Here is a 26,621-nt window from a genome sequence, read left to right as displayed (position 1 = left end):
ATTTCTATATTAAAATATTCATAGATGAAAATCTGAAGCTAATTAAGATACAGTATTTTTTTAGAGCTAAGATAGCACAATAAAGCACAGATCAAGAAAGGATCTATTCAAATAGTGTTAATAACACTATTCAAATAGTGCTAAAATGAAATCAAAATGATATGACTGGCTCAAGAGGAAGAAACAGATCAGCTAATGTTCAGTAAGTTAGAGGCAAAAAGAACATTTAGTACCTTTAATTGGAAAATTAATTTTATAATTAAAATTTAATACCTTCTAACTGAAAAATGTGGATTACCTCACAGTAAAAAAGGAAAACTGAGAATAGGAAATGAAATGCGTGAAACAATATATGAGTTGAAAATAGAAAATGTCTCTTTACTGGCCAACAGTTCCTTTCACTGAGAAATGCCTTTGGGACACAGCCTATAAATCAGGAGGCAAACAGAAGTGTACACTTCACACCTTTGTGCCTGTGTGGACCCTGACTGTCTTCAGTGCTTTAGGGAAAATGAAGTCATTGAAAAAAACCCAAAGTTCTGATAAAGACTTTTTGAAAACTTTGTTACTTTATGTTTAATTTATTCTTACATTCTGTAAAGGTAGGGGTCAGACTAAAGAGAAATGAAATATTTATACAAAATGTCCTAATTATGAAAATGTAAATGTTTATGTAACAGTCTAGAAAAGAACATGGGAAAATTAATACAAGTAACTGGCAAGGTGGGTTAAGAGTTTTTTGACTGATTAAATTTTGAATGGAATTTTTTACTTTTACTCTTTGATAAAGTCTAGAGGAAAGAAACAAATGGAAAAGAAGGGTAATGAAAAGTTAAAATTTAAAAAAAACAAAATTTAAGCTGATAAACTGACGTTCTCAATGACCTAAAGGTATTAAAGACTAGAATTGGAATGAAAAAATCAATACTAGTTCTTTGGCTACATAGGTTCTGTGTATATGTGTGTGTAACAAACAATATGCATATGTATATTTTCCACACTATTAGTTTCTGAAACTAGCATTCATTCATTCAACTTCCAATCACACCACTTTTTCTCACTCACTCCACTCTAGCTACACTGTTTTTTTCCCCCTTCAGTTCCATAAATGCCTACCTCGTGTCTTCACTCACTGACACCTCTTTCTGAAACATTATTCATTCAGATCTTCATGTTGCCTGCTTTTTCTCATCTTTCATACCTATAAAATATCTCCTCAGAGAAGCCTTTTGGATCAGCTTCTCAAAAAATAGCCTCCCACATTTCCACATTTCCTCTCTATATCTGTTTCATAACAACATTCCTTAAATCAGGGCAACCATTACATTATTTATTTTCTGCTCTATTTCACTAGAATACAATCTACACAAGTATATTTGATTCTCTACTTTCCCCCAGTGACTAATTAGGTTCTGACATACAACAGGTACATGATAATTATTTACGTAATGTAAGAATTAAATTGCCAAATACTGAAATAAGTGACTATTATGAGTGGCTACTAAGTAAGTGATACTTAATATTTACTGAGGAGAAGGGGACAACAGAGGACGAGACGGTTGGATGGCATCACCGACTCAATGGACATGAGTTTGAGCAAGCTCCAGGAGACAGTGAAGGACAGGGAAGCCTGGTGTGCTGCAGTTCATGGGGTCACAAAGAGTTGGACATGACTGAGTGACTGAATACCAAGAATATTTATTGAAGAAGTGACTATAAACATGCATATATACAATAAGTAAAAGTTACCTACACTAACGGAACTAACAGACTACTAAGGGGGACACTCAACAAGTAAAACAAAATATAGATATGGAGGGCTGACTATGGGACTTGAGCATCTGTGGATTATGATATACGGGACTGAAGAAACCAATCCCCGGGGGTTACCAAGCATTAACTGTACAACAAACTTCTTCAAATTATGAGATAGCCTATAAAGAAATAAAAAGATTTCATGAGAATGTAAGGGAAGAAGCAGAAGCTACTTTAGAGTAAGTAGCTCTGAAGTGATTTTAATACTGACACTTAAGTGCCAATCATGAAAATAAGATCACACAGATGGGATATGGCAGAGCAAGGATCTGAATCCACGTGGTCTGGATCCAAAGTCTAAGGCCTGAAGCACAACTCAATGTTGCCTCTCTGTAGAGTGGAATTACATGAAACATGAGCTTCATATCATTTGAATATTTATACTCAATCTATAGAAAATCCTAAGAATCATGGGAACTTAGAAAACATTTGAAACATAGAGTAAGACAAGATGGATTACTTAGAATCTTAGAAGTGTATGAAGAAAGAAGCAAATTTACATATACCATTAATTCATTTCCTTAGGACAATAAACACTATATTTCTTACCTTAACACCTATTGCAACAATAAGGTGCTTGGGAAATTGAGAGCTGTCAAAACAATAAAGACATTTTTCCATTTGTGCAATAAGACTCCGGTGCTCAGCAATAGCTTTTTTCCTCTGATTCTCTTCCTCTTCACCAAAGTGTTCACTCTCAGCTGCTTTGGAGACAAACATGTCATCCAGAGTGTAATAGTCTCCGTCTGCTTTTCCCATAAACTGAAAAACCAAAATAAAAGTAGTAGAGAGAAGGCTTATTCAGTTTATTGTCATGAAAAAAATAAAATGAAAGTGTTAGTCGCTCAGTTGTGTCTGATAATACTGTGGCATACTGAAGTTACAAGTTCTGTGATAAAAAGGTTACATGAAAATTTTAAAAAAGAAAAAAGTGATTAAAATTTAAGTTTGAACTGCAGGGATCAATTTATTATCATTATCATCACAAATAGAGTGTACTGAGTATTTAGTATGTGCAATTCTATGCAATTTGATTGTTTTTATACTCCTATGGGCTTCCCTGGTGGTTCAGACAAAAAAGAATTTGCCTCCAATGCAGGAGACCTGAGTTCGATCCCTGGGCCTGGAAGATCGCCTGGAGAAGGGAATGGCAACCGACACCAGTATTTTTGCCTGGAGAATTCCATGGACAGAGGAGCCTAGCAGTCGCAAAAAGTTGGACACAACAGAGACTGACACCTTTACTTTCACACTCCTTTGAGGAGGGAATCATTATTACTTTGATTTATAAACGAGGAAACTAAATCACAGAGAGGTTAAGAACAACTTTCCCTATAAAATTAGCATACCTTCTATTAAACATACCACCAATTTGCTAATGTTGAGAACTATTTTCTCCCTTCTCTTTAAAAAATAATTTTCTTTTTTATTTATTTTTATAATTTTAATTTTATAAAATTATGTATGTTTCATGCATACATAATCAAATTCTTTTAATAAGCCTTTCTAACACTCTCTTATTGAGAATATCCCACAGTTCAACATGGTGTGAATTCTGTTTTGCTGCTATATAATAATGGAGAAGGCAATGGCACCCCACTCCAGTACTCTTGCCTGGAAAATCCCATGGATGGAGGAGGAGAAGCCTGGTAGGCTACAGTCCATGGGTTCACTAAGAGTCAGACAGGGCTGAACGACTTCACTTTCACTTTTCACTTTCATGCATTGGAGAAGGAAATGGCAACTCACTCCAGTGTTCCTGCCTGGAGACTCCCAGGGACGGGGGAGCCTGGTGGGCTGCCGTCTATGGGGTCGCACAGAGTCGGACACGACTGAAGCGACTTAACAGCAGCTATATAATAAACTAAACTTAATTCTATGTGTCCATGGTGGTCTTTGGCTAGACACACTGACGTACTGCTAATTTAGGGGTATGTGGTAATGGTGTTTTGATAATGCTTAAAAACTCTGTTAAAAGTGTATTTATCTTATTAAAGTGTGGTTGGTTTGCAAGACCCAGAGGAATCGGGTGGAGAGGGAGGTGGGAGGGGGGATCGGGATGGGGAATACGTGTAAATCTATGGCTGATTCATATCAATGTATGACAAAACCCACTGAAAAAATAAATAAATAAATAAAGGAGAAATTGAAAAAAAAAATACTGATTTCAGGTGTGCAGCAGAATGATTCAGTTACATACATGTGTGCACGTGTATGTGTATATGTGTGTGCTCTTTTCTGAATTCTTTTCCATTATAGGTTACTGCAGAAAGTTGAATGTAGTTTCCTGTGTTAATCAGTAGGTCTTTGCTTGCTGTTTTATATACAAGAGTGTATATCTGTTAACCCCAAACTCCTAATTTACTTAAATTAGAAATTAAAATTTATTTTCATTAACAAAAATAAATCCCAGAAGCTCATCCATGATAAAAAAAAATTAAAAATTAGCATGCATTCCACATAGAATATAAAACAGTTTTCAATTGTATCTCAAGGCACTTTCTCTAAACCTTCCTCAAAATAAACTGTAGCAAGGAGGATGTTTTTAAAACAAAAATTTTATTAACTTATTTATGTCCTGGCTTAAAATCCTCAAAATGCTCTATATTGGGAACAGGGTCAAGTTCAAGCCATTCTTTGGCCTACTAAATCATAGATATTGAAAGGTATAATGGTTAAAAACTTGGGTTCTATAATCAGAATAACTGTGGTGATATTCTAATATAATAATATTAGGCAGTTATTTAATCTTTCTGCAGTCTCTCTATGGTCTATTTCCCTATTTTACAATGGTTGTAACAATATTATTCATCTAACAAGGTCATCTTTCTTAATCCTTTAGCACATGCCTGGCACACAATAAGGACTCATAAATATGAGTCACCTCAGTCACACATGATCATGTTGTTTTTCAGTTGCTCAGTGTCCAACTCTTTGCAACCCCATGGACTGCAGCACACCGGACTTCCCTATCCTTCTGAATCTCCCAGAGTTTGTTCAAGCTCTTGTCCATTGAGTCAATGGTTCCATCCAACCATCTCATCCCTGTTGCCCCCTTCCCTCTCAATCTTTGCCAGCGTCTGTCTTTTCCAATGGGTCAGCTCATCCCATCAAATGGCCAGAGTAATGGAGCTTCAGCTTCGGCATCAGTCCTTCCAATGAATATTCAGGGTTCATTACCTTTAGGATTGACTGGTTTTATATCCTTGCTGTCCAAGGAATTCTCAAGAGTCATCTCCAACACCTCAGTTGGAAGGCATCAGTTCTTCAGTGCTCAGCCTTCTTTATGGTCCAATTCTCACATAACCAATGGAAAAACCATAGTTTTGACTATATGGACTTTTGTTGGCAGTGATGTCTCTGCTTTTTAATACACTATCTAGGTTTGTCATAGTTTTTCTTCTAAGGAGGAGGCATCTTATAATTTCAAGGCTGCAGTCACTGTCCAGAGTGAGTTTGGAGCCCAAGAAATAAAGTCTGTCACTGTTTTCATTTTCTCCCCGTCTATTTGCCATGAAGTGATGAGACTGGATGCCATGATCTTCATTTTTCAAATGTTGAGTTTTAAGCCAACTTTTTCACTCTCCTCTTTCACTTTTATCAAGAGGATCTTTAACTCAACATTCAAAAAACAAAGATCATGACATCCAGTCCCATTACTTCAAGGCAAATAGATGGGGAAAAAATGGAAACAGTAACAGACTATTTTCTTGGGCTCCAAAATCACTGCAGATGGTGACTGCAGCAATGAAATTCAAAGACACTTGCTCCTTGGAAGAAAAGCTATGACCAACCTAGACAGCATATTAAAAAGCAGAGATATGGCTTTGCCAACAAAGGTCTTCATAGTCAAAGGTATGGTTTTTCCAGTAGTCATGTATGGATCTGAGAGTTGGACCATAAAGAAAGCTGAGTGCCAAAGAATTGATTCTTTTAAACTGTGGTATTGGAGAAGACTCTTAAGAGTCCCTTGGACCGCAAGGAGATCAAACCAGTCCATCCTAAATGAAATCAGTCCTGAACATTCATTGGAAGGACTGATGTTGAAGCTGAAGATCCAATATTTGGCACCTGATGTGAAGAACTGACTCACTGGAAAAAACCCTGATGCTGGGAAACATTGAAGGTGGGAGGAGAAGGGACAACAGAGGATGAGATGGTTGGAAGGCATCACTGACTCGAAGGACATGTGTTTGAACAAGCTCTGGGAGTTGGTGATGGACAGGGAAGCCTGGCATGCTGCAGTTCATGGGGTCGCAAAGAGATAGACATGACTGAGCGACTGAAGAGACTTTTTAGTTCCTCTTCACTTTGTGCCATTAGGGTGGTGTCATCTGCATATCTGAGGTTACTGGTATTTCTCTGGGCAATCTTGTTTCCAGCTTGTGCTTCATCCAGCTGGGCATTTCGCATGATGTACTCTGCATAGAAGTTAAATAAGCAGGGTGACAATATACAGCCTTGACCTACTCTTCCCAATTTGGAACCAGTCTGTTGTTCCGTGTCTGCTTCTGTTGCTTCTTAACCTGCACACAGTTTTCTCAGGAGGCAGGTAAGGTAGTCTGATATTCCCATCTCTTTAGGAATTTTCCACAGTTTGTTGTGATCCACACAGTCAGTCACATGTGATCATATCCCTACTCAAACTCTATACTTTGCCACCCTATTTTAGTCCCCCAAAGTACTGTTCTCTTCAGGCTTTGCACATATTGCTCTATGACCAATTTTGTCCTCAATCTTGCCATTTTCATTTTCACCAAGAACTTTATTGAAAAATGTATTCACCAGTTTGTTCCACTATCTTCTGCCACTTTCCTGGCAACTTCACCATTCCATCTTCCCAAACTTTTTATCTTTATGTTCCAGGTATCTTTTGCAGTCGTCCAGGGAATTGAATGAATTGAAATGAATTTTTTCCATTAAGAGAACTTTGTAAAGACCAAAGGAAATGGACATCTGAAGGTGCAATGTCTGGTGAATATGGTGGATGAATCAGAACTTCCCAGCCAAGCTGTAACAATTTTTGCCTGGTCATCAAAACATGTGGTCTTGCACTAACCTGGTGGAAGATTATTTATTTTCCTTTGAATTATTATTATCTAATTGGGAGCAGTACTTGTTGGAATTAACACTCCTTCTTCATCATCACTCTCAAGTGATACCTGAGTCCTTTCATTCAACTAATAGAGGCAATAAGAGGAAAACTAGTTCATTTGCTACTCCCACATTTACAAACCTAACTGCATCTGTGCCTTTCCTGATGGACAGTAAGCAGCTCCTTTCTAAGCTTATCTCTTCACCACCTGTTCTTACACTTACTCTTGAACACATCATAATCAAGCTTTTCTCTTTCAGAGACCAAGAAAACCACTTATCAAAGTCACAAAGGGAGTTTGCTGGTGGTCCAGTGGTTAAGATGCAGGACTTTCACTGCCATGACCCAGGTTCAATCCCTGCTTGGGGAACTAAGATCCCACAAGCTTAATGGAATGGTCAAAAAAAAAAGTCATCAGAAGCATTCCCAATGCCAAATGAATACTCATTTTTCCATCTGTGAAAATCCTACAGTCTCTCAGAAACAGGAGACACAGTTATTCACAACATCCTTCTCGTCTCCTCTGGCTTCCGAAATACCACGCAGTTTTCCTTCTACTTCACTGGTCGTGCCTTCTGAATCCCATTTGCTGAATCTTTTTCCTTCTTTCAGAGAGTGCTCAGCTCAATCTTCAGATCCTCCTCATAAACAATTTCTTAAGTCCCTGTTAACAGCATCTGTATCTATATGGGAGAACCAAGATATACCCAGAGCTCCATGCACAGTCATTCCACACCATCATGTGAATGACTAATGGGCATACTTAATGTGTTCATAATAGTACTCTTCATCTTGCACCTCCTGAAAGATTTTTCTCCTGTCAAAGTTTTTCTGTTTCAATGAATGACACCATCATTGTTCCAAATGTTATTGCTTTTCACCAGTTTACCACCCTAACCCAAGGCTCTATCTGAATTAAGGAAATTATCCTCCTAAATAATCTCCCTGCTTCCATTCTTGCCTGTCTACATTACATTCTCAAGAGTCACCAAAAAATCTTTCAAAACATAAACCAGCAGTCTCCAGACTGGCATTTCAGAGGCTAGGAAGTCACCACTCTATCCCAACAAGTACAAAGGTGAACAAACTGAAAAACTGACAGCACTTTTTAGACTCAGGAAAGTAACTGCCCCCAAAATTGGAGAAACAATCAGGTTGGTACAAAGAATCCTAATTTAACTTATCTATAAAAAAAACCAGTGGTTCTGTGAGAACCAGTGCCAGGGTAGGAAAATCTAAACTGTACTTGATAAATTTCAGGAGGCTCAGTGTAGACAAACATGCAAGTTAAAAATGTCAGGGGAGGCGACGTGAGCCCCCACTTCTTGCGCGCGTGGAGCCTCCATCACATGGGGCACAAGTGCCCCCATTCCTGAGCGCACGGGGCCAGCCCTCCCCCAGGCGCGCACGGCTGGAAAATCCCTCCTTTCCTGCGCCTCGAGAGCCCCGCCCGCGCCCCCCGCCCCCCCCAGTTTCTGAGCGCCCGGGGTCAGCCTCCTACCCCCGGGGCGCGTGCCCCTCCCCCTTTCCTGCGCGTGTGGCGCAAGACCCCGGTTCCTGCGCCCTAGGGGCCAGCTCTCCCCCTGGCATGCTCGGCGGAGGGGAAAAAAAAAAAAAAAAAAAGCCAGGGGAATCCAGTCATTGAAGGCCCCCTCAAAATTTTGTGAATTTTACCTCTTGGAGCTCTACCAGGTCCTCAGAGTAAAGATCAGAGAAAAATCCTCTATGACTTTCAAGAGCGGAAGGGAAAAGGAAACACTGAAATATACCAGGGCATTCTTTTCTTCTTAACAAGGCCAGCCCTTCATCAGAAATTACCATACCAGAGTTTAACCTGCTAGAGTGTTAGCAGAGCCTAATCTACCTGAAAGAAGGGAAACATTCAAATCCAGCCCCTCCTAGCCACTCTATTCCAACTAAGTGGAGAAAAACCTGTGAAGTACTGGTGGAATCCACAGTCCAGCAGCACAGGCTCACGAAAAACAGATGGGTAATGTAAGCAGATGCAAGAGATACAGGACATGTATGTTTGATCCCTGGGCCAGGAAGACTCTTGCCTGAAAAATTCTATGGAGAGAGGACACTGGCAGGTTGCAGTCCAAAGCGCTGGACGTGACTGAGTGACTAAGCACAAGTACAACATAAGCAAAGAAAGAACCAAAAAAAAGAAAAGAAAAAACACTAGATGCTAGAGATCAAAAACACCATAACAGAAGTGACAAATTTGCCTTTGATGAATCTATTAATAATTGGACAAGGCTAAGGAAAAAAAAATCTGTGAGCTTGAGGATATGACAACAGAAACTTTCGACAATTGAAAAGCAGAGAGAACAAAGACAAAAAAAGAGAGAGAATATATAAGATCTATGTGAAAGTGAAAGTCGCTCAGTCGTGCCCAGTGCTTTGCGATCCCATGGGCTATACAGACCATGGAATTCTCAGGTCAGAATACTGGAGTGAGTAGCCTTTGCCTTCTCCAGGGGATCTTCCCAACCCAGGGGTCAAACCCAGGTCTCCCGCATTGCAGGCAGATCCTTTACCAGCTGAGCCACAAGGGAAGCCCTGGGACAACTATAAAACACAAAATGAGGTCATGAGGTCCTACTAGAAACCTTCAAATGGTTTCTCATCATTTGAAACAAACAAGGGCTTCCCTGGCGGCTCAGTGGTAACGATATGCCTGACAATGCAGGAGACATGGGTTCGGCCCTGCATGCCATGACACATAAGTCTGTGTGCCACAACTATTGGGCCTGTGCTCTGAAGCCCAAGAGCCACACCACGGAGCCCATGCACCCTAGAGCCCATGCTGTGCAACAAAGGAAACCCGCACGCTGCAGCCGGAGAGCAGGTCTCACTTCCCACAACTAGAGAAAGGCCTGCAGAGATCAAAGAGCCAGCACAGCCAAAAGGAAAAAGAAGACTAAGAAAGGTTACCTGTGACAGCATAGGTGTAAGGCAGAATGGGAAAGCAACATTTAAAAATAAATAAGTAAAACAAAAGCAAAGGCTCTCACACCACGGCCTCCAAGACCTGACATGGTCTGACCATTTCCTCTTCTCATTTCCTCTCTTTCCTCTTTTCATTTCTGCCTCTATCCACAGTCACGTGTCAGCCTGCTGTCTTCTAAGGCTTGTAGTGTTTGTCTTTTCTTCAGATCCTCTGCATTTGTTTCTGCTGCAAGGTCTTCCCCCAGATTTTTATACAGACCACTCCCCTTCACTTTGTTCTGAAGTCTGCTGAAACATCACCTTCACAGACAGGTCTTCCTTCAGCATTCTACTGAAAACACCATCCTATCTCTTTTTATCTTGTTTTACTCTCTACAAAAATATTTTCTATTTTGTGACACAGTATTTATGTTATATAATTTTTTAATGTTATGTAATTTTTATATCATGCATTTGTTCATTTTCTATCTCATCCAACAAAATATAAGCTCCTTGGGGTTGGGGAACTTTATTAGTTCACTATACCCAGCACCTGAAATGGTATTCAGCACAAACTAGGTACCCAATAAATACCTTTTTAATTAATAAGTGATTTATTTTTAACTAAAAATTCTAAAAAGGTTTTATTTTCTGTATAAATGTGAATGGATTATGATAAAATTACTAAAACTATATTTCATTCACACTTCTAAATTTCTGAGAAGGAAACTTTCATAAAAATATGTCCTTTCTGCAGTGAATTTCCAGATCCTAGAAGATTTCTAGTATTTCCCGCAAAATAAAGAGAAGAAAAATTAACCTAATAGGCTAAAGTTAAGATCCCATACAATTCTTGGTGATAAGAATGAACATTTCTATTTAAATCAAAGCATCTTTTACTCCCTCTGACACACATATATACACACTGATACCTTGATTACCTTTGTTCTAGTTTTCATTAAGTCAATTTTTTCTACCAGGTAAAATATTCATAAAGCTAAAAAGAAAAGTCTAATAAGGTATACTGTAAAAAGTCTCCCTCCTATCCCTCACATACCTAGGTTCAAATTCCCATCACCAATAGCATCATAAGCAAGGATAGCAATTTGTTCAATTAAGTGCCAGACAGTAAATATTTTCAGTCTTGTGGGCTATGAAGTCTCTGTCTCAACTATTCAGCTCAGCTGTTATAAAGTGAAAACAGCCTTAGACTACACATAAAGTGAAAACAACCTTAGATTACATGTAAATGAAGCAGTTATAAAACGAAAATAGCCTCAGACTACATGGAAATAAAATGAACATAGCTGTGTCCCAATAAAACTTCACTTGTAAATACAGTGAGAGAAATTTTCCCAGTGGGGTCAAACCCTAACTTAAATGTCTCTTTGATAACAAGTGTTAATGGCAGTGTTTGAAAGGAAATGGAATGAAGAGTGTGCAACAAAGATTAATATTTGAAATTTAAAAATTCATCCTACTATCCATGAAACATTGATATACTTTTAAAAAGAATATAAAATTTTCATATGAATAGACTTAAGGTTATCCCAAGATGCCTTCTTTATAATATTTTTTATAATATATATTACTTCAAATATACACCTGTGGCATAATTATGAAGAACTGATGAAACATCAAGACAAAACAGACTGGTAATCAAATTAGCAGCACATTGCCAACATTAAAAGTCTTGCCCCAAATGTTCTCTTAAGTGGTAGATCAAATATATAATTAACATTTTCATAGAATACATTATAAAATTAACCCAGAATTCTTATTTTTAAAAAAACTAAATCCCAAAAGTATACTGCCCAATCACATCAATTCTAAAATGCAGGTTTCTAATGTCTTAAAAAGGATTTAATTTAATAAGACAAAGTTTAGAGAAAACCAGCTGTCTCTGAACAGTACATCATTGTAGACTGAGTAGACTGAATTTCTCAAAATTCAAAGGTATCCCAGCAATATATCTTACCTTTGATGTCATTCTCATAAAAAGTTTGTTCTGATTTTCTGCTGTTCCCATCTTTTCATTCTTGACTAAATCATTTAGGCTTAAGTTATCATCATCATGAAAGTATCTGACCCTTTCTTTTTCCTCATGAGTTGAAACCTATGACAAAATGAACACTGTAAGTTTAGTGAAAACACGAGTCTGAAGTATTTTAATGTACTACCCATAAATCTGACATTAAAAGCAAAAATCCCAATATATATATCATAATCTTTCCTTCCAATTTCTTTCTATTCTGTCTGCATACATGTGGAGGAATTTCCATTAGAATAACACTCCCTATCTCTTCTGTAGCATTACCTTCCTCTTCCCAAGAGATAGAAGTATGATAGCATCTGATTTCTGAGTTTTAGGCAAAAGGCAGAATTGCTTTATGCTTCCTCTCCCCTCCTTGTAGTAAAAAATCCATATCATTGTAGAGTTAAGTCAGGAGTTATCCAGAAATTGAGAAAGTATATCAAGAACAAAAGTGAAGTTTAAGCAAATCTACTTCAAACAGCTGTATCAGAAGCAAAGCTGACATTCTGACTCTCATCTAAACAATTCTAGGTTTCCCTTTCAGTTGGTTCCATACCTATCGGTGGAAAAGAAAAGTGCTATCTATTACCCATCAAATCAAATCTCCTCAACACTGTTCTCAAATTCCCTTATCCAAATAAATCCTGCTGCTGTTCAGCTTCTTTGGAACCATCCTCTTTTTATTTTATGCCCATGTCACTACTCTCATCTCCACAAGCTTGTATCTCACATTCTATGACTTCAATCATTCCTTGGATGCAAATCTTTCTGGTCCTCTTATCCTTTCATTACACTCAAAAAGCAAACCTCAGTGCCGACTGAATGTGTCTACCTCTCTACTCCTGTACCTAGATTACTCAGTAGTGAGCAATTCAAGAACACTACTGAATGCCATCTGGCAATGTATCTATGAACCCCAAGCCAGTTCTGTCATCTCATACAATTCAAACCTTTACTATTTTCCTGTGACATCTTTCTTGCAAAACCCGAATACCTCCCATTTCATCAGAAGATGTATCTATCCCATTTCTATTTGCACTCAACAGGCAGATCATAAACATTTGACAGAAAGATTCTAAATGACTCTTCTGTGTACTCAATTACTGCTTATAAGATCTTTCAAATTTAAAACAAAAAATCTAACTTGAGAAAACTGAATATGTTGTTCTTGCCATTTTAAAAGCCTCAAGGCAGTGGTATAAATTAACTGCTACAGCTAGAAGACAGAAAATCAAATTAGGTTTATAAAGGATCAAACACACATAAGAGATCTATGGGACCAAGGCTGTCCCTAAGAGCTATGATGAGTGTGTAAAAAGAAGCTAGAAACAATGTCAAAGAAATAAACATTAAAATTAAGATTTCCTTAAAAATTCAATGTTCACAACTGTTGTTGAATTAGATTATATTTTGTAAAAGGCAAAGGGATATAATTAGAAGTAATATCACTATTTACTACCTTCCAATATTTGCACTGGCCTTCCCTGGTGGCTCAGGGGTAAAGAATCCACCTGCCAATGTAAGAGATGTGGGTTTGATTGCTGGGGGGAAGATCCTCTGGAAAAGGAAACAGCACCCCACTCCAATATTCTTGCCTGGGAAATGCTATGGACAGAGGAGCCTGGCAGGCTACAGTACATGAGGTTGCAAAGAGGCATATACTACTGGGCGATGAAAGACCAACAGCATTTGCATTATTGAACTACATGTCTAAAAATATTTCAAAGTACAGCTGACCCTTGAACAATGCAAAGGTTAGGGGCAGTGAATTCCTCTTTCTCCCTTTGTATCAGACTATAGTTGATCCTTTAACTATACTCCATATCCATAGCTTCAAACCACCACAGATACGTAGTACTACAGTATGTAATTAATTGAAAAAGTTGTGTGTATAAGTGGACCTGAGCAATTCAAACTCACGAAGTTAAAGGATTAACTGTAAATCTGATACAAAGGGGAAAAAAGGAATTCTAAATTAATAAACAAAAGATACATGTTAAACATACAATCTGTCTTTTCCTTCTTCCTTCTTGTTTTCCCGGTGTGTTTACAGGCCAGACTCTTCCGGAATGATCTGTTCTGACAAGGATCACTTCTTCCTGATCTTCATCCTATATAAAGTTTTAGAGGTAAAAACTGAAATTATTGAGAAAAATACTGAATGCTTACATTTAATAGCCAAAAAAGCATAAAATGATTTTATTTTCACATAATATTATGGATTATCTGAAGCATCCTGAACTTTCATTATCTACTGTAATGTAAAGTGACCATAATCTTTTCAGGGAAAAGGTGGGAAAATACACCCAAAGTTTACTTAACTTTTAAAAATAATCACAGAAGCAAACTTCAAATAAAGTTTTCATTTAGATAACATAAAAGATGACAAAACACCAATGGTTTAAACAGGCACTGTAGGAGAGTGCCCATTTCCTACAGAGCAGATGTTATATTTAGCAAATGTTTCTTCAATTTAAAAATCCTGGCTTGTCAACAACAGAGCAGAGTAGAAAGAAGTGGGCTCGACCCTTATTACAGAAATTTTGAGATCACAAGTAACTGCTGAAGAACTATTGACCAAAAAAATGCTGAAACCTACCAAAAGAGATACCCTAAACCCAAAGACAAAAAAGCTATAATGAGATGGAATGAGGGGCGCAAAAGCAATAAAATCAAATCCCATACCCGCTGGGGGGGCCAACCCAGAAAGTGGAAAAAAATTATACTACTGAAGTTCTCCAATAGGAATGAAAGTCCTGAGTTATTAATCAGTCTTCCCAGCCTGCAGGTCTGGCAATGGGAGGAGGAGCCCCCAGAAATTTTGCTTTGAAGGCAAACCTTCAGTGATTTAACAGTCCTGGGGGAAACAGAAATTTCACTCTTAAAGAGAGCACTCAGGGTCTCATGCATACCAGGACACAGGAGAAGAAATAGTGACCTCTTAAGAGACTGAGCCAGACGTCCCTGTTAGTATTAGATGGTCTCCCAGGGATGGGGGTTGGAGGGGTGGAAGTTACGGCTCAGATTTTCAACAACATGAGGCTCTAATACTTTGGCCACCTGATGCAAAGAGTTGACTCACTGGAAAAGACTCTGATGCTGGGAAAGACTGAAGGTAAAAAAGGAAGGGGGTGGCTGAGGATGAGATTGTTAGATAGCATCAACAACTCAATAAACAAGAACTTGAGCAAACTCTGGGAGATGGTAGAGGACAGAGGTCCCTGGCATGCTACACTGTCCATGGAGCTGCAAGAGTCAGACACAACTTAGTGAAAACAAGTGATAAAACTTAGTGAAAAACAATAATAACAGGAAACATGTATCAATAATTATCTTAAATGTTAATGTTAATGGGATAAATACTCCAACCAAAACAAAGACTGGTTGAATGGATGTTAAAAAACAGATCAGTATATATGCTGTCTGCAAAGACCTACTTCAGATCTAGGAACATACACAAGTTGAAAGCAAGAAGATGGAAACAGGTATTCCATGCAAATGGAAATCAAAAGAAAGCTGGAGTAGCAATATTCGTATCAGACAAAACAGACTTTAAATTACAGACTGTTATAAGAGGCAAGAAAGGACACTACATAATGATCAATCCAAGAAGACATAAAAGTTATAAATATACATGTACCTAATGTAGGAGCAGCCCAATAATACAAATACTAGCAGTCATAAAAGGAGAAATCGACAAAACAACAATACTAGGAAACTTTAACTCTTTCCTCAACAGATCATTAACAGATCATCCAGACAGAAGATCAAAAGGAAACACAAGCCTTAAATCATTGATTACACTGCATAGACTTACCTGGTATTTGCAGAGAATTGCATCCAAAAGCAGTAGAATATATTTTCTTCTCAATTGCGTAAGAACATGCCCCAGAAGAGATTACATCGTGGATCACAAATCAAGCCTCAGTAAACTTAACAAAACTAAAATCGTACTGAGCATCTTTTCTTACCACAACACTATGAAATTGGACATTAACACAAGAAAATAAAAATCTAAAAAACACAAGTACATGGAGGCTAAACAATATGTTGCTAAACAACCAACAGATCAATGAAGAAATCAAACAGGAAATCAAAAATATCTACAGACAAAGGAAATGAAGCCCAACCATCCAAAACCGATGGGATGTGAAAAAGAAGTTCTAAGAGACAAGTTTAAGATAATACGATCTTATGTCTGGAAAAAAGAAAAAACACAAATAAACAACCTAACCTTACAATGAAAACAACCAGAAAAAGAGGAACAAAGAAAACTCAAATTTAGTAGAAGGAAAGAAATCATAAAGATTGGGGCAGAAATTAAATAAAAATTTTAAAAAATTCAAAGATCAATAAAACTAAAATCTGGTTCTTTGAAAACAAAATTGATAAAACCTTTAGCCAGAGGCATCAAGAAAAAGAGGGAGTGGGTTCAAATCAATAAAACCAAAAATAAAAAAGAAGTAACAATGGACCACAAAAATTAAGTCTCGTAAGAGACTGCCTCAAGCAACTAGATGCCAATAATATGGACAAGCTAGAAGAAATGAAGACATCCTTAGAAAGGTACAATCTCCCAAGAATCTTCTTCCACTGTAGAAATGGAAATATGAACAGACTAATTACAAGTAATGAATTGAAATTATGATTAAAAATCTTCAAACAAACAAAACTCCAGCAACAAATGGCTTCATAGACAAATTCTACCATTTAGAGAAGAGTTAATATCTACATTTAGAAAAAAGTTAACATCTATTCTTCTAAAACTATTTCAAAAAACTGCAAAGGAACAGTCCCAAAGTCATTCTATGATGCCACCACAACCATAATGCCAAAATGAGACACAGGTGACTACAAAAAAAGAGAAAATTATAGGCCAATATCACTGATGAACACAGATGCAAAAATCCTCAACAAAATACTAGCAAGCTGAACCCAACAAAATATTGAAAGGGTCATACAGCATGACCAAGTGGGATTTCTCCCAGGGATGCAAATAATTTTCTTATTTTCAAATTAATCAGTGATACATCAACAAACTTAAGAATAAAAACCATACAGACATATCAACAGCTACAGAAAAAGCTTTTGACAAAATTCAACATTCATTTATGATTAAAAAAAAAAAAAGAAAACTTTCCAGAAACTGGGCATAGATGAAACATGTCTCAACATAATAAAAGCCAATTATGACAAACCTACAGCCAACATCATACTTATGGGTGCAAAGCTGAAAGCATTTCCTCTAAGATGAGTAACAAGACAAGGATGTCCACTTTGGCCATTTTCATTCAACACAGTTTTGGAAATCCAAGGCACCACAACTTAAGAAGAAAAAGAAACCAAAGAAATCCAGATTGGAAAAGAAGAAATTAAACTGCCACTGTCTGCAGATGACATGATACTATACATAGAAAATCTTAAAGATGCTACCAGAGAACTTCTAGATTTCATCAATGATCGGTAAAGTTACAGTATACAAAATTAAAACATAGAAATTTGTTATACATCTACACACTAAAAACAAAAGGCCAGAAAGAGAAATTAAAGAAACAATCCCACTTATCAACCCATGAAAAAGAAACAAACATGTAGGAATAAAGCAACCTAAGGAGACAATAGACGTAAATTTCAAAAACAAGACAGTGATGAAAGAAATCAAAGATTATACAAACAGATGAGAAGATATACCACATTCTTGGTTTGAAAGAACCAATACTGTCAAAATGACAATACTGCATAAGTCAATCTATAAAGATTGAATGCAATTCCTACCAAATTACCAATGGCATTTTTTTTAGAACAAAACGAAAAGAAAATTATTTGTATGGAAACACAAAAGAACTTGAAAAGCAAAATGAATCTTGAGAAAGAAAAATGGTGCTAGAGGAATCAGAATCCCTGACTTCAGACTATACTACAAAGCTACAGACATCAAAACAGTATGGTACCGGCATGAAAACAGAAATATAGATCAATGGAACAGGATAAAAAAACCCACAAATAAACCCACACAGTCAGTTCAGTTCAGTTCAGTCACTCAGTCGTGTCCGACTCTTTGAGACCTCATGAATCGCAGCACACCAGGCCTCCCTGTCCATCACAAACCCCCGGTCAGTCAGTGATGGCATCCAGCCATCTCATCCTCTGTCGTCCCCTTCTCGTCCTGCCCCCAATCCCTCCCAGCATCAGGGTCTTTTCCAATGAATCAACTCTTCGCATGAGGTGGCCAAAGTATTGGAGTTGCACCTTCAGCATCAAAAAACCCACACACCTATGGTCAATTAATCTATTACAACGGGGGCAAGACTATATAAGGGAAGGAAGATGGTCTCTTCAAAAAATGTTCCCAAGAAAACAGAACAGCTACATGTAAAACAAGGAAACTGGAACGTTCCTTACCACCATACACAAAAAATAAACTCAACACGACTGAAAACACAAATTTAAGACCAGATTCTACAAAAACACTTAGAGGAAACTACAGGCAGAACACTCTTTAAAGTAAACCACAGTACTATCTTCTTGAGGCTGTCTCCCAGAGTAATATGAAAAGACAACCAATAGAATGGGAGAAAATATTTGCAAACAATGAGATCAGTAAGGGATTAATCTCCAAAATTTACAAACAGCTCATGTGGCTCAATATTAAAACAAACAAACAAACACACAATCAATATAGGGTAGATGACTTAAACAGACATTTCCCCAAAGAAGACACACAGATGGTGAAGAGGCACGTTCGAAAAGATGCTGAACACAGCTAATCACTAGAGAAATGCAAATCAAAACTACAATGAGATGTCACCTCACACCACTTAAAATAGCCGTTGTCAAAAAATCTACAAATAGTAAAAGCTGGAGAGAGTGCAGGCACTGTTGGTGGCAATGTAAATTGATATAGCCATTATGAAGAAAAGTATGGAGATTCTTCTAAAAACTAAAAAGAGAACCACCATATGAGCCAGCAATCCCACTACTGGGCATATACCCTGAGAAAACCACAATTCAAAAAGACACATGCACCCTAATACACACTGCACCACTATTTACAATAGCAAGGACATGGAAGTAACCTAAATGTCCATCAACAAAAACATGGATAAGACCATATGATACACACAGAGAGTAGAGTATCATTTAGCAATTAAAAAAAAAAAGCAATCTGCAGCAAAACAGATAGACCTAGAGAATGTCATACTGAGTGAAACAAGTTAGACACCGAAAGAACAATACATGTTTATATGTGGAATCCTAAAAAAAAACAAAACAAAAAAGAGGGGGGCACCAACGAATTTATTTACAAAACAGAAACAGAGTCACAGACTTAGAGAACAAGCTTATGGTTACCAGTAGGGCAGGGCAGGTGGAAGGGGTAGACTGGGAGCTTGGGACTGACATATATGCACTACTTTTAAAACAGATAACCAACAAGGAACTACTGTATAGCACAGAGAACTCTGCTAAACATTATCTAATAAAGTAAATCAGAAAAGAATCCAAAAAGAATTGACACGTGTTATGTACAAACTGAATCAGTCTGCTGTACACTAGAAACTAACAACATTGTGAATCTACTTTGCTACAATAAAAAATTAAAAAAAAAAAAGAATGGCAATTCTATCGTAGCAGAAGGAGACTGCAATTCCACATAGTGTCCCCTTCAAACCATAACTGAAGTATACTGACAAAGACGGTATAGGCTTAAGGTACAAAAAAAGAATAAAGACCCTACCAAACCTTGAAAGCAATTAAACAACAGAATGAACTTGCTGAATTATCTACCACAATAGTATTCCATGTAACTTTTATTCTTTCAATTAACAGCCCTCAAATGATTCTTTTCACTTCTACTCTTCAAAAGAAGTTATTCCCATGAACTTTTATTAAATATACACCAAACTGCATTCTATGATAAAAACAGAATTTTACTGAAAAGGTCCTAATAAAAAAATGACATAAAGTATACTAGCTAACAACTTCATTAAAAATCAATTCAAAACAAGACTAAGCAAATTATTTGCGTTTCGGTCTATCTCTCCAAGGAGAATTAATTATTAAAGAAAGCTATTTCAATTTCAGTTACTAGAGATTTACTTTCCCTGTCGAAACAGAAAGGGAAAAAAATGCATCCAAATTTTCGATCTTACATGCACACACAGTATTATGTATTTTCACTATTAATCAACTAGTATTAATAGTGTCATATTTTAAAGGCTATCTCAGCTTATAGATACTTTCAACCTTGAAGATGAAGGACAAAGATAAAAATCTACTAGAACAACCAAATAATCAGGAGATAAGAAATTTATATGAAAAAAAATTTAGAGTAATGAAAGTAAAGATGACACAAGATCTCAGAAACAGAACAGAGGTGTGGGCCTTGCAGCCCTGGGGAGGTGCTACGGGCTGGTGGGCAGGCTGAGCAGGCAGCGGGATGGCAGAATTTCCACAGTGATAAGTCAACAGCGGAAAATCTGAAGGGACGCGAGCAGCAAAAAGAAACTAAACCAGAAGGTTCTGATGCTTGAGAGAGTAACAGTGTGCTCTCTGAGCTGTAACCAAGCTATAACACTGGTCTGCCATTTCTAACCTTTGCTGCTGCAAGACAGAACTGAGGAAACTACACACTCCTCCAAAGTATCTGGTGCCGTGACTTGGGTGTAATCTGGCTGAAATAACCTCAGCTCAGCCCCTGCAAGGCAGAGACCAAGCACGGCAGAAGCCGAATTGGGCAAAAGCTCATGCTATGGAAGTCAAACACAAAAGAAACCCAGCGCAGTGGAATTGGCATGCTGGAAACCAGGACAACAAAAACAAACTTGGCAGAAAGCTCATGCGGCTCAGTCTCAGATTCCAGAAGACCCCCAGTTCAGAGATCAAGCTCTGAGCCTTTAGAGTGGGAGCACTAACTCCAAGACCCTGGACTGCCAGAGAACTAACCTAGGAAGTATCAACTAGTTAGAACTCCCACAAATGAAACCACTTGAATACAAGAACTGGCATCATCCAACCACCAGTAGCACCCTGTGCAGGACGCCTCATCCAAACAACAAACAAACAAACAAAAAAAACCCAGTCAACAGGAGACAGGATTACCACCTCACTCAGCCTTGCCCATCAGAGGAAAAACCAAAAAAAAATTCAGCACAAATCTCACCCTATATGAAGCTTACACAAACCACTGGACCAACCGTAGGGGGGCAGAAACCAAAAGTAAGAAATAATTCAACCTTGAAGACTGGGAAAAGAAGACCTCAAACACAATAACTTTAAAAAAAAATAATGAAAAGGCAGAGAAATACTGCACAACACAGAAGTTCAAATAAATGAATGGGAAATAAGCAAACTACCTGAAAAAGGATTCAGAATAATGATAGAAAAGAGGATCAAAATTCTTGAAAACAGGAAGGAGAAAGTGCAAGAATCAATTAACAAAGACCCAGAAGAATTAAAGAATAACCATATAGAGACTAACAACACACTTACTGAAATTAAAAATACTCTAGAAGGAAATCAAAAGCAGAATATCTGAAGTAGAAGAACAAATCAGTGAGCTGGAAAATAAAATCACGGAAATAACTTCTGAAGAGCAGAAAAAGTAAAAAGAATGAAAAGAACTGAGTCTCAGTTCTCAGAGAATTCTAAGGCAGTATCAAATGCACCAACATTCAAAATATACAGATCTCAGAAGCAGAAGAGAAAAAGAAAGGGTATGAGAAAATTTTTGAAGAGATTATAGTTGAAAATTTCACCAACATGGAAAAGGAAATAGTCAAGTTCAACAGACACAAAGAGTCCCATACAGGATAAACCAAAGGAGAAACACGCTAAGACACACACTAATCAAACTAGCAAAGATTAAATACTAAGAAAGAATATTAAAAGCAGCAGTGGAAAAGCAACAAGTAATATACAAGGAAAACCCCATACGTTTAGCAGCTGATCTTTCAGCAGAAACTCTGCAAGCCAGAAGGAAATGGCAGGATATATGTAAAGTACTGAGAGGGAAAAATCTACAACCAAGATTACTGTACCAGAGTAAAACCAAGTATCTCATTCAAAATTGATGGAGAAATCAAAAGCTTTTCAGACAAGCAAAAGTTAAAAGAGTTCAGTACCACCAAACCAACTTTACAACAAATGTTAAAGGGACTTATATAGTCAAGAAATACAAGAGAAGAAAAAGATCTACAAAATCAACCCCAAACAATGAAGAAAATGGCAACAGGAACATATATATCAATGATTAATTTAAGTGTAAACAGATTAAATGCTCCAACCAAAAGACACAGACTGGCTGGCTGGATACAAAAACATGACCCGTATCTATGCTGGTTAAAAGAAACCCACTTCAGACCTAAAGAGACGTAGGGACTGAAACTGAGAGGATGGAAAAATACATTCCATGCAGACGGGAAGCAAAAGAAAGCTGGGTTAGCAGTCCTCATATCAGACCAAGCAGACCTTAAAATGGGGAATATTACAAGAGATAAGGAAGGACACTACATAATGATCAAGGGATCAATCCAAGAGGAAGACATAGCAATTGTAAATATCTATGCACCCAAGATAGGAGTACCCCATACATAAAACAAACACTGACAGACATGAAAGGAGAAATTGACAATAACACAATAATAGTAGGAGATTTTAACACCCCACTCAAAACAATGGACAGTTCATCAAAACAAAATTAATAAGGAAATACAAGTCTTAATTGATGTATTAGATGAGATGGATCTCATTGATACGTTCAAGACATTCCATCCAAATGCAGAAGAATACACCTTCTTCTCAAGTGCACATGGAATATTCTCCAGGATAGATCACATCTTGGGTCACAAATCAAACCTCAGTAAACTTAAGAAAATTGAAATTGTATCAAGCATCTTTTCTGACCACAACGCTATGAGACTAGATATCAACTACAAGAAAAGAACTGTGAAAAACACAAACACATGGAGATTAAACAATATGTTTCTAAATAACCAACAGGTCACTGAAGAAATCAAAAGGGAAGTCAAAAAATTCCTAGAAACAAATGACAATGAAAACATGACAATGCAAAACCTATGGGATGCGGCAAAAGCAGTTCTAAGGGGTAATTTATAGCAGTACAATCCTGCCTCAAGAAACAAGAAAAACATCAACTGGACAACTTAACTTTACACCTAAAACAACTGGGAAAAGAAAAAAAAGAAAGAAAACCCCCAGAATTAGCAGAGGAAAGAAATTATAAAGATCCAAGCAGAAATAAATGAAAAAGAAATGAAAGAAAAAATACTAAAGATTAATAAAGCTAAAAATCAGTTCTTAGAGAAAATAAACAAAATTGACAAACCTTTAACCAGACTGATCAAGAAAATAAGAAAGAAGAATCAAATCAACAAAATTAGAAATGAAAAGGAGAGGTTACAACAGAAAATGCAGAAATACAAAGGATTATGAGTCTATTATGACCAACTATATGGCAATAAAATGGATAACCTTGAAGAAATGGACAGATTCTTAGAAAAGTTCAACCTCCCAAGACTGCATCAGGAAGAGAGAGAAATTATGAACAACCCAATTGTAAGCACTGAAATTGAAGCTGTAATCAAAAATCTCCCAAAAAACAAAAGCCCAGGACCAAACAGCTTCACAGGAGAATTCTATCAAACATTTAGAGAAGAGCTAATGCCTATCCTTCTAAAACTCTTTAAAAAGACTGCAGAGGAAGGAACACTTCCAAACTCATTCTACTAGGGCACCATTAGCCTGATACCAAAACCAGACACAGACAACGCAAAAAAAGAAAACTACAGGCTAATATCACTGATGAACATAGATGCAAAAATCCTCAACAAAATTTTAGCAAACAGAATCAACAACACATGAAGAAGCTCATTAACCATGATCAACTTGGGTTTATTCCAGGGATGCAAGGATTCTTCAATATACACAAATCAATTAATATGATACACCATATTATTGAATATTGGGGTGCATGTGTCTCTTTCAGATCTGGGTTCCTCGGTGTGTATGCCCAGGAGTGGGATTGCTGGGTCATATGGCAGTTCTATTTCCAGTTTTTTAGGAATCTCCACACTGTTCTCCATAGTGGTTGTACTAGTTTGCATTCCCATGAACAGTAACAGACTTTTGGACTCTATGGGAGAAGGCGAGGGTGGGATGATCTGAGAGAACAGCATCGAAACATGTATATTATCAAGTGTGAAACAGATCACCAGCCCAGGTTGGATGCATGAGACAAGTGCTCGGGGCTGGTGCACTGGGATGACCAAGAAGGATGGGATGGGGAGGGAGGTGGGAGGGGGGTTCAGGATGGGGAACACATGTAAATCCATGGCTGATTCATGTCAATGTATGGCAAAAACCACTACAATATTGTAAAGTAATTAGACTCCAACTAATAAAAATAAATGGAAAAAAACCAAACTGAATGATAAAATCCATATGATAATCTCAATAGATGCGGAAAAAGCCTTTGTCATTATTCAGCACCAATTTATGATTAAAACTCCTTAAAAAATGGGCATAGAAGGAACCTATCTCAATACAATAAAGGCCATATATGATAAACCCACAGCAAACATTATTCTCAATGGTGAAAAACTGAAAGCATTCCCCATAAGATCAGGAACAAGACAAGGGTGTCCACTTTCACCCCTATTATTAAACACAGTTTTGGAAGTCCTAGCTACAGCAATCAGAGAAGAAAAAGAAATAAAATGAATTGCGATCAGAAAATAAAAAGTAAAGCTCTCACTATTTGTACATCACATGATACTGTACACAGAGAACCCTAAAGATAGTATCAGAAAATTACTAGAGCTAATCAGTGAATTTAGCAAACCTGCAGGATACAAAATCAATAAACAGAAATCACTTGCATTTCTATATACTAACAATGAAAAATCAGAAAGAGAAATTAAAGAATCAATCCCATTCAACACTGCAACAAAAAAAATTAAACATCTAGGAATAAACTTACCTAAGGAGACAAAAGAACTGTACACAGAAAATTATAAGACACTAATGAAAGAAATCAAAGATGACAAACAGATGGAGAGATAGTCCATGTTTCTGGGTAGGAAGAATCAATATTCTGAAAATGACTATACTACCAAATGCAATCTACAGATTCAATGTGATCCCTATCAAATTACCAATGACATTTTTCACAGAACTAGAACAAAAAATTTCATAATTCATATGGAAACACAAAAAACCCCAAATAACCAAAGCAGTCTTGAGAAAGAAGAATGAAGATGGAGGAAGCAACCTTCCTGACCTCAGATTACACCACAAAGCTACAGTCATCAATGGTATGGTACTGGCACAAAAATACAGACCAATGGAACAAGACAGAAAGGCCAGAAATAAACCCTTGCACCTATGCGTACCTTATTTTTGACAAAGGAGTCAAGAATATATAATGGGGCAAAGACAGCCTCTTCAGATAATGGTGCTGGGAAAACTGCACAGCTATATGTAAAAGGATGAAATTAGAACACTTCCTAACACCATACACAAAGATAAATTCAAAATGGATTAAAGATCTAAATGTAAGACCAATAAATATAAAACTCTTAGAGAAAAACATAAGCAGAACTCTCAATGACATAAATCAAAGCAAGATCCTCTATGACCCACCTCCCAGAGTAATGGCAATAAAAACAAAAGTAAATAAACGGGACCTGATTAAACTTAAAAGCTTTTGTACCACAAAGGAAACTATAAGCAAGGTGAAAAAAAAACCCCTCAGAATGGGAGAAAATAATAGCAAAGGAAACAATTGACAAAGGATTAATTTCCTAAATATACAAGCAGCTCATACAACTCAATGCTAGAAAAAGAAACAACCCAATCAAAAAGTGGAAAAAGACCTAAACAGACATTTCTCCAAAGACGACATATAAATGGCTAACAAACACATAGAAAGATGTTCAACATCGCTCATTATTAGAGAAATGCAAATCAAACCACAATGAGATATCACCTCACACTAGTCAGAATGGCCACCACCAAAGTCTACAAACAATAAATGCTGGAGAGGGTGTGGAGAAAAGGGAATGCTCTTGCACTGTTGGTGGGAATGTAAACTGAGGCATCCACTATGGAAGATGGTACAGAGATTCCTTAAAAAACCATGAATAAAATCATCATGTGACCCAGCAATCCCACTCCTAGGCATATACCCTGAGGAACCCAAAATTGAAAAAGACACATGTATCCCATTGTTCACTGCAGCACTATTTACAATAGCTAGGACATGGAAGCAACCTAGATGTCCATTGACAGATGAATGGATAAAGAAGTTGTGGTACATATGCACAAGGGAATATTACTCAGCCATAAAAAGGAACACATTTGAGTCAGTTCTGATGAAGTGGATGAACCTAGAACCTATTATACAGAGTAAAGTGAATCTGAAAGAGAAGGATAAATATTGTATTCTAATGCATATATATGGAATCTAGAAAAATGGTACTGAAGAATTTATTTAAAGGGCAGCAATGGAGAAACAGACATAGAGAATAGACTTATGGACATGGGGAGAGGGGAGGAGAGGGTGAGATGTATGGAAAGAGTAACGTGGAAACTTATATTACCACATGTAAAACAGATAGCCGAAGGGAATTTGCCATATGGCTCAGGAAACTCAAACAGGGGTTCTGTTTCAACCTAGAGGGTGGGATGGGGAGTGAGATGGGAGGGAGGTTCAAAAGAGAGGGGATA

General features: G+C 37.3%; 1 protein-coding gene across 3 annotated transcripts in view; it reads right to left on the bottom strand.

The window, feature by feature from the left end:
• The window catches only part of CWF19L2 (CWF19 like cell cycle control factor 2), a 154,806-nt gene that overhangs the window by 47,753 nt on the left and 80,432 nt on the right, over positions 1 to 26,621 (bottom strand). For all 3 annotated transcript variants that reach the window (XM_043481561.1, XM_043481564.1, XM_043481562.1), the window contains exons 11-13: positions 13,883 to 13,987; positions 11,820 to 11,957; positions 2,365 to 2,577 (exon numbers count right to left, since the gene is read on the bottom strand). In XM_043481561.1, coding sequence (XP_043337496.1) covers positions 2,365 to 2,577; positions 11,820 to 11,957; positions 13,883 to 13,987 — 456 coding nt within the window. The remainder of the gene's footprint in view (positions 1 to 2,364; positions 2,578 to 11,819; positions 11,958 to 13,882; positions 13,988 to 26,621) is intronic.

The sequence above is a fragment of the Cervus canadensis genome, chromosome 11 (genome assembly GCF_019320065.1).
Source record: "Cervus canadensis isolate Bull #8, Minnesota chromosome 11, ASM1932006v1, whole genome shotgun sequence".
Taxonomy (NCBI): Eukaryota; Metazoa; Chordata; class Mammalia; order Artiodactyla; family Cervidae; genus Cervus; species Cervus canadensis.
This window is presented reverse-complemented; position numbering and strand designations above follow the sequence as displayed.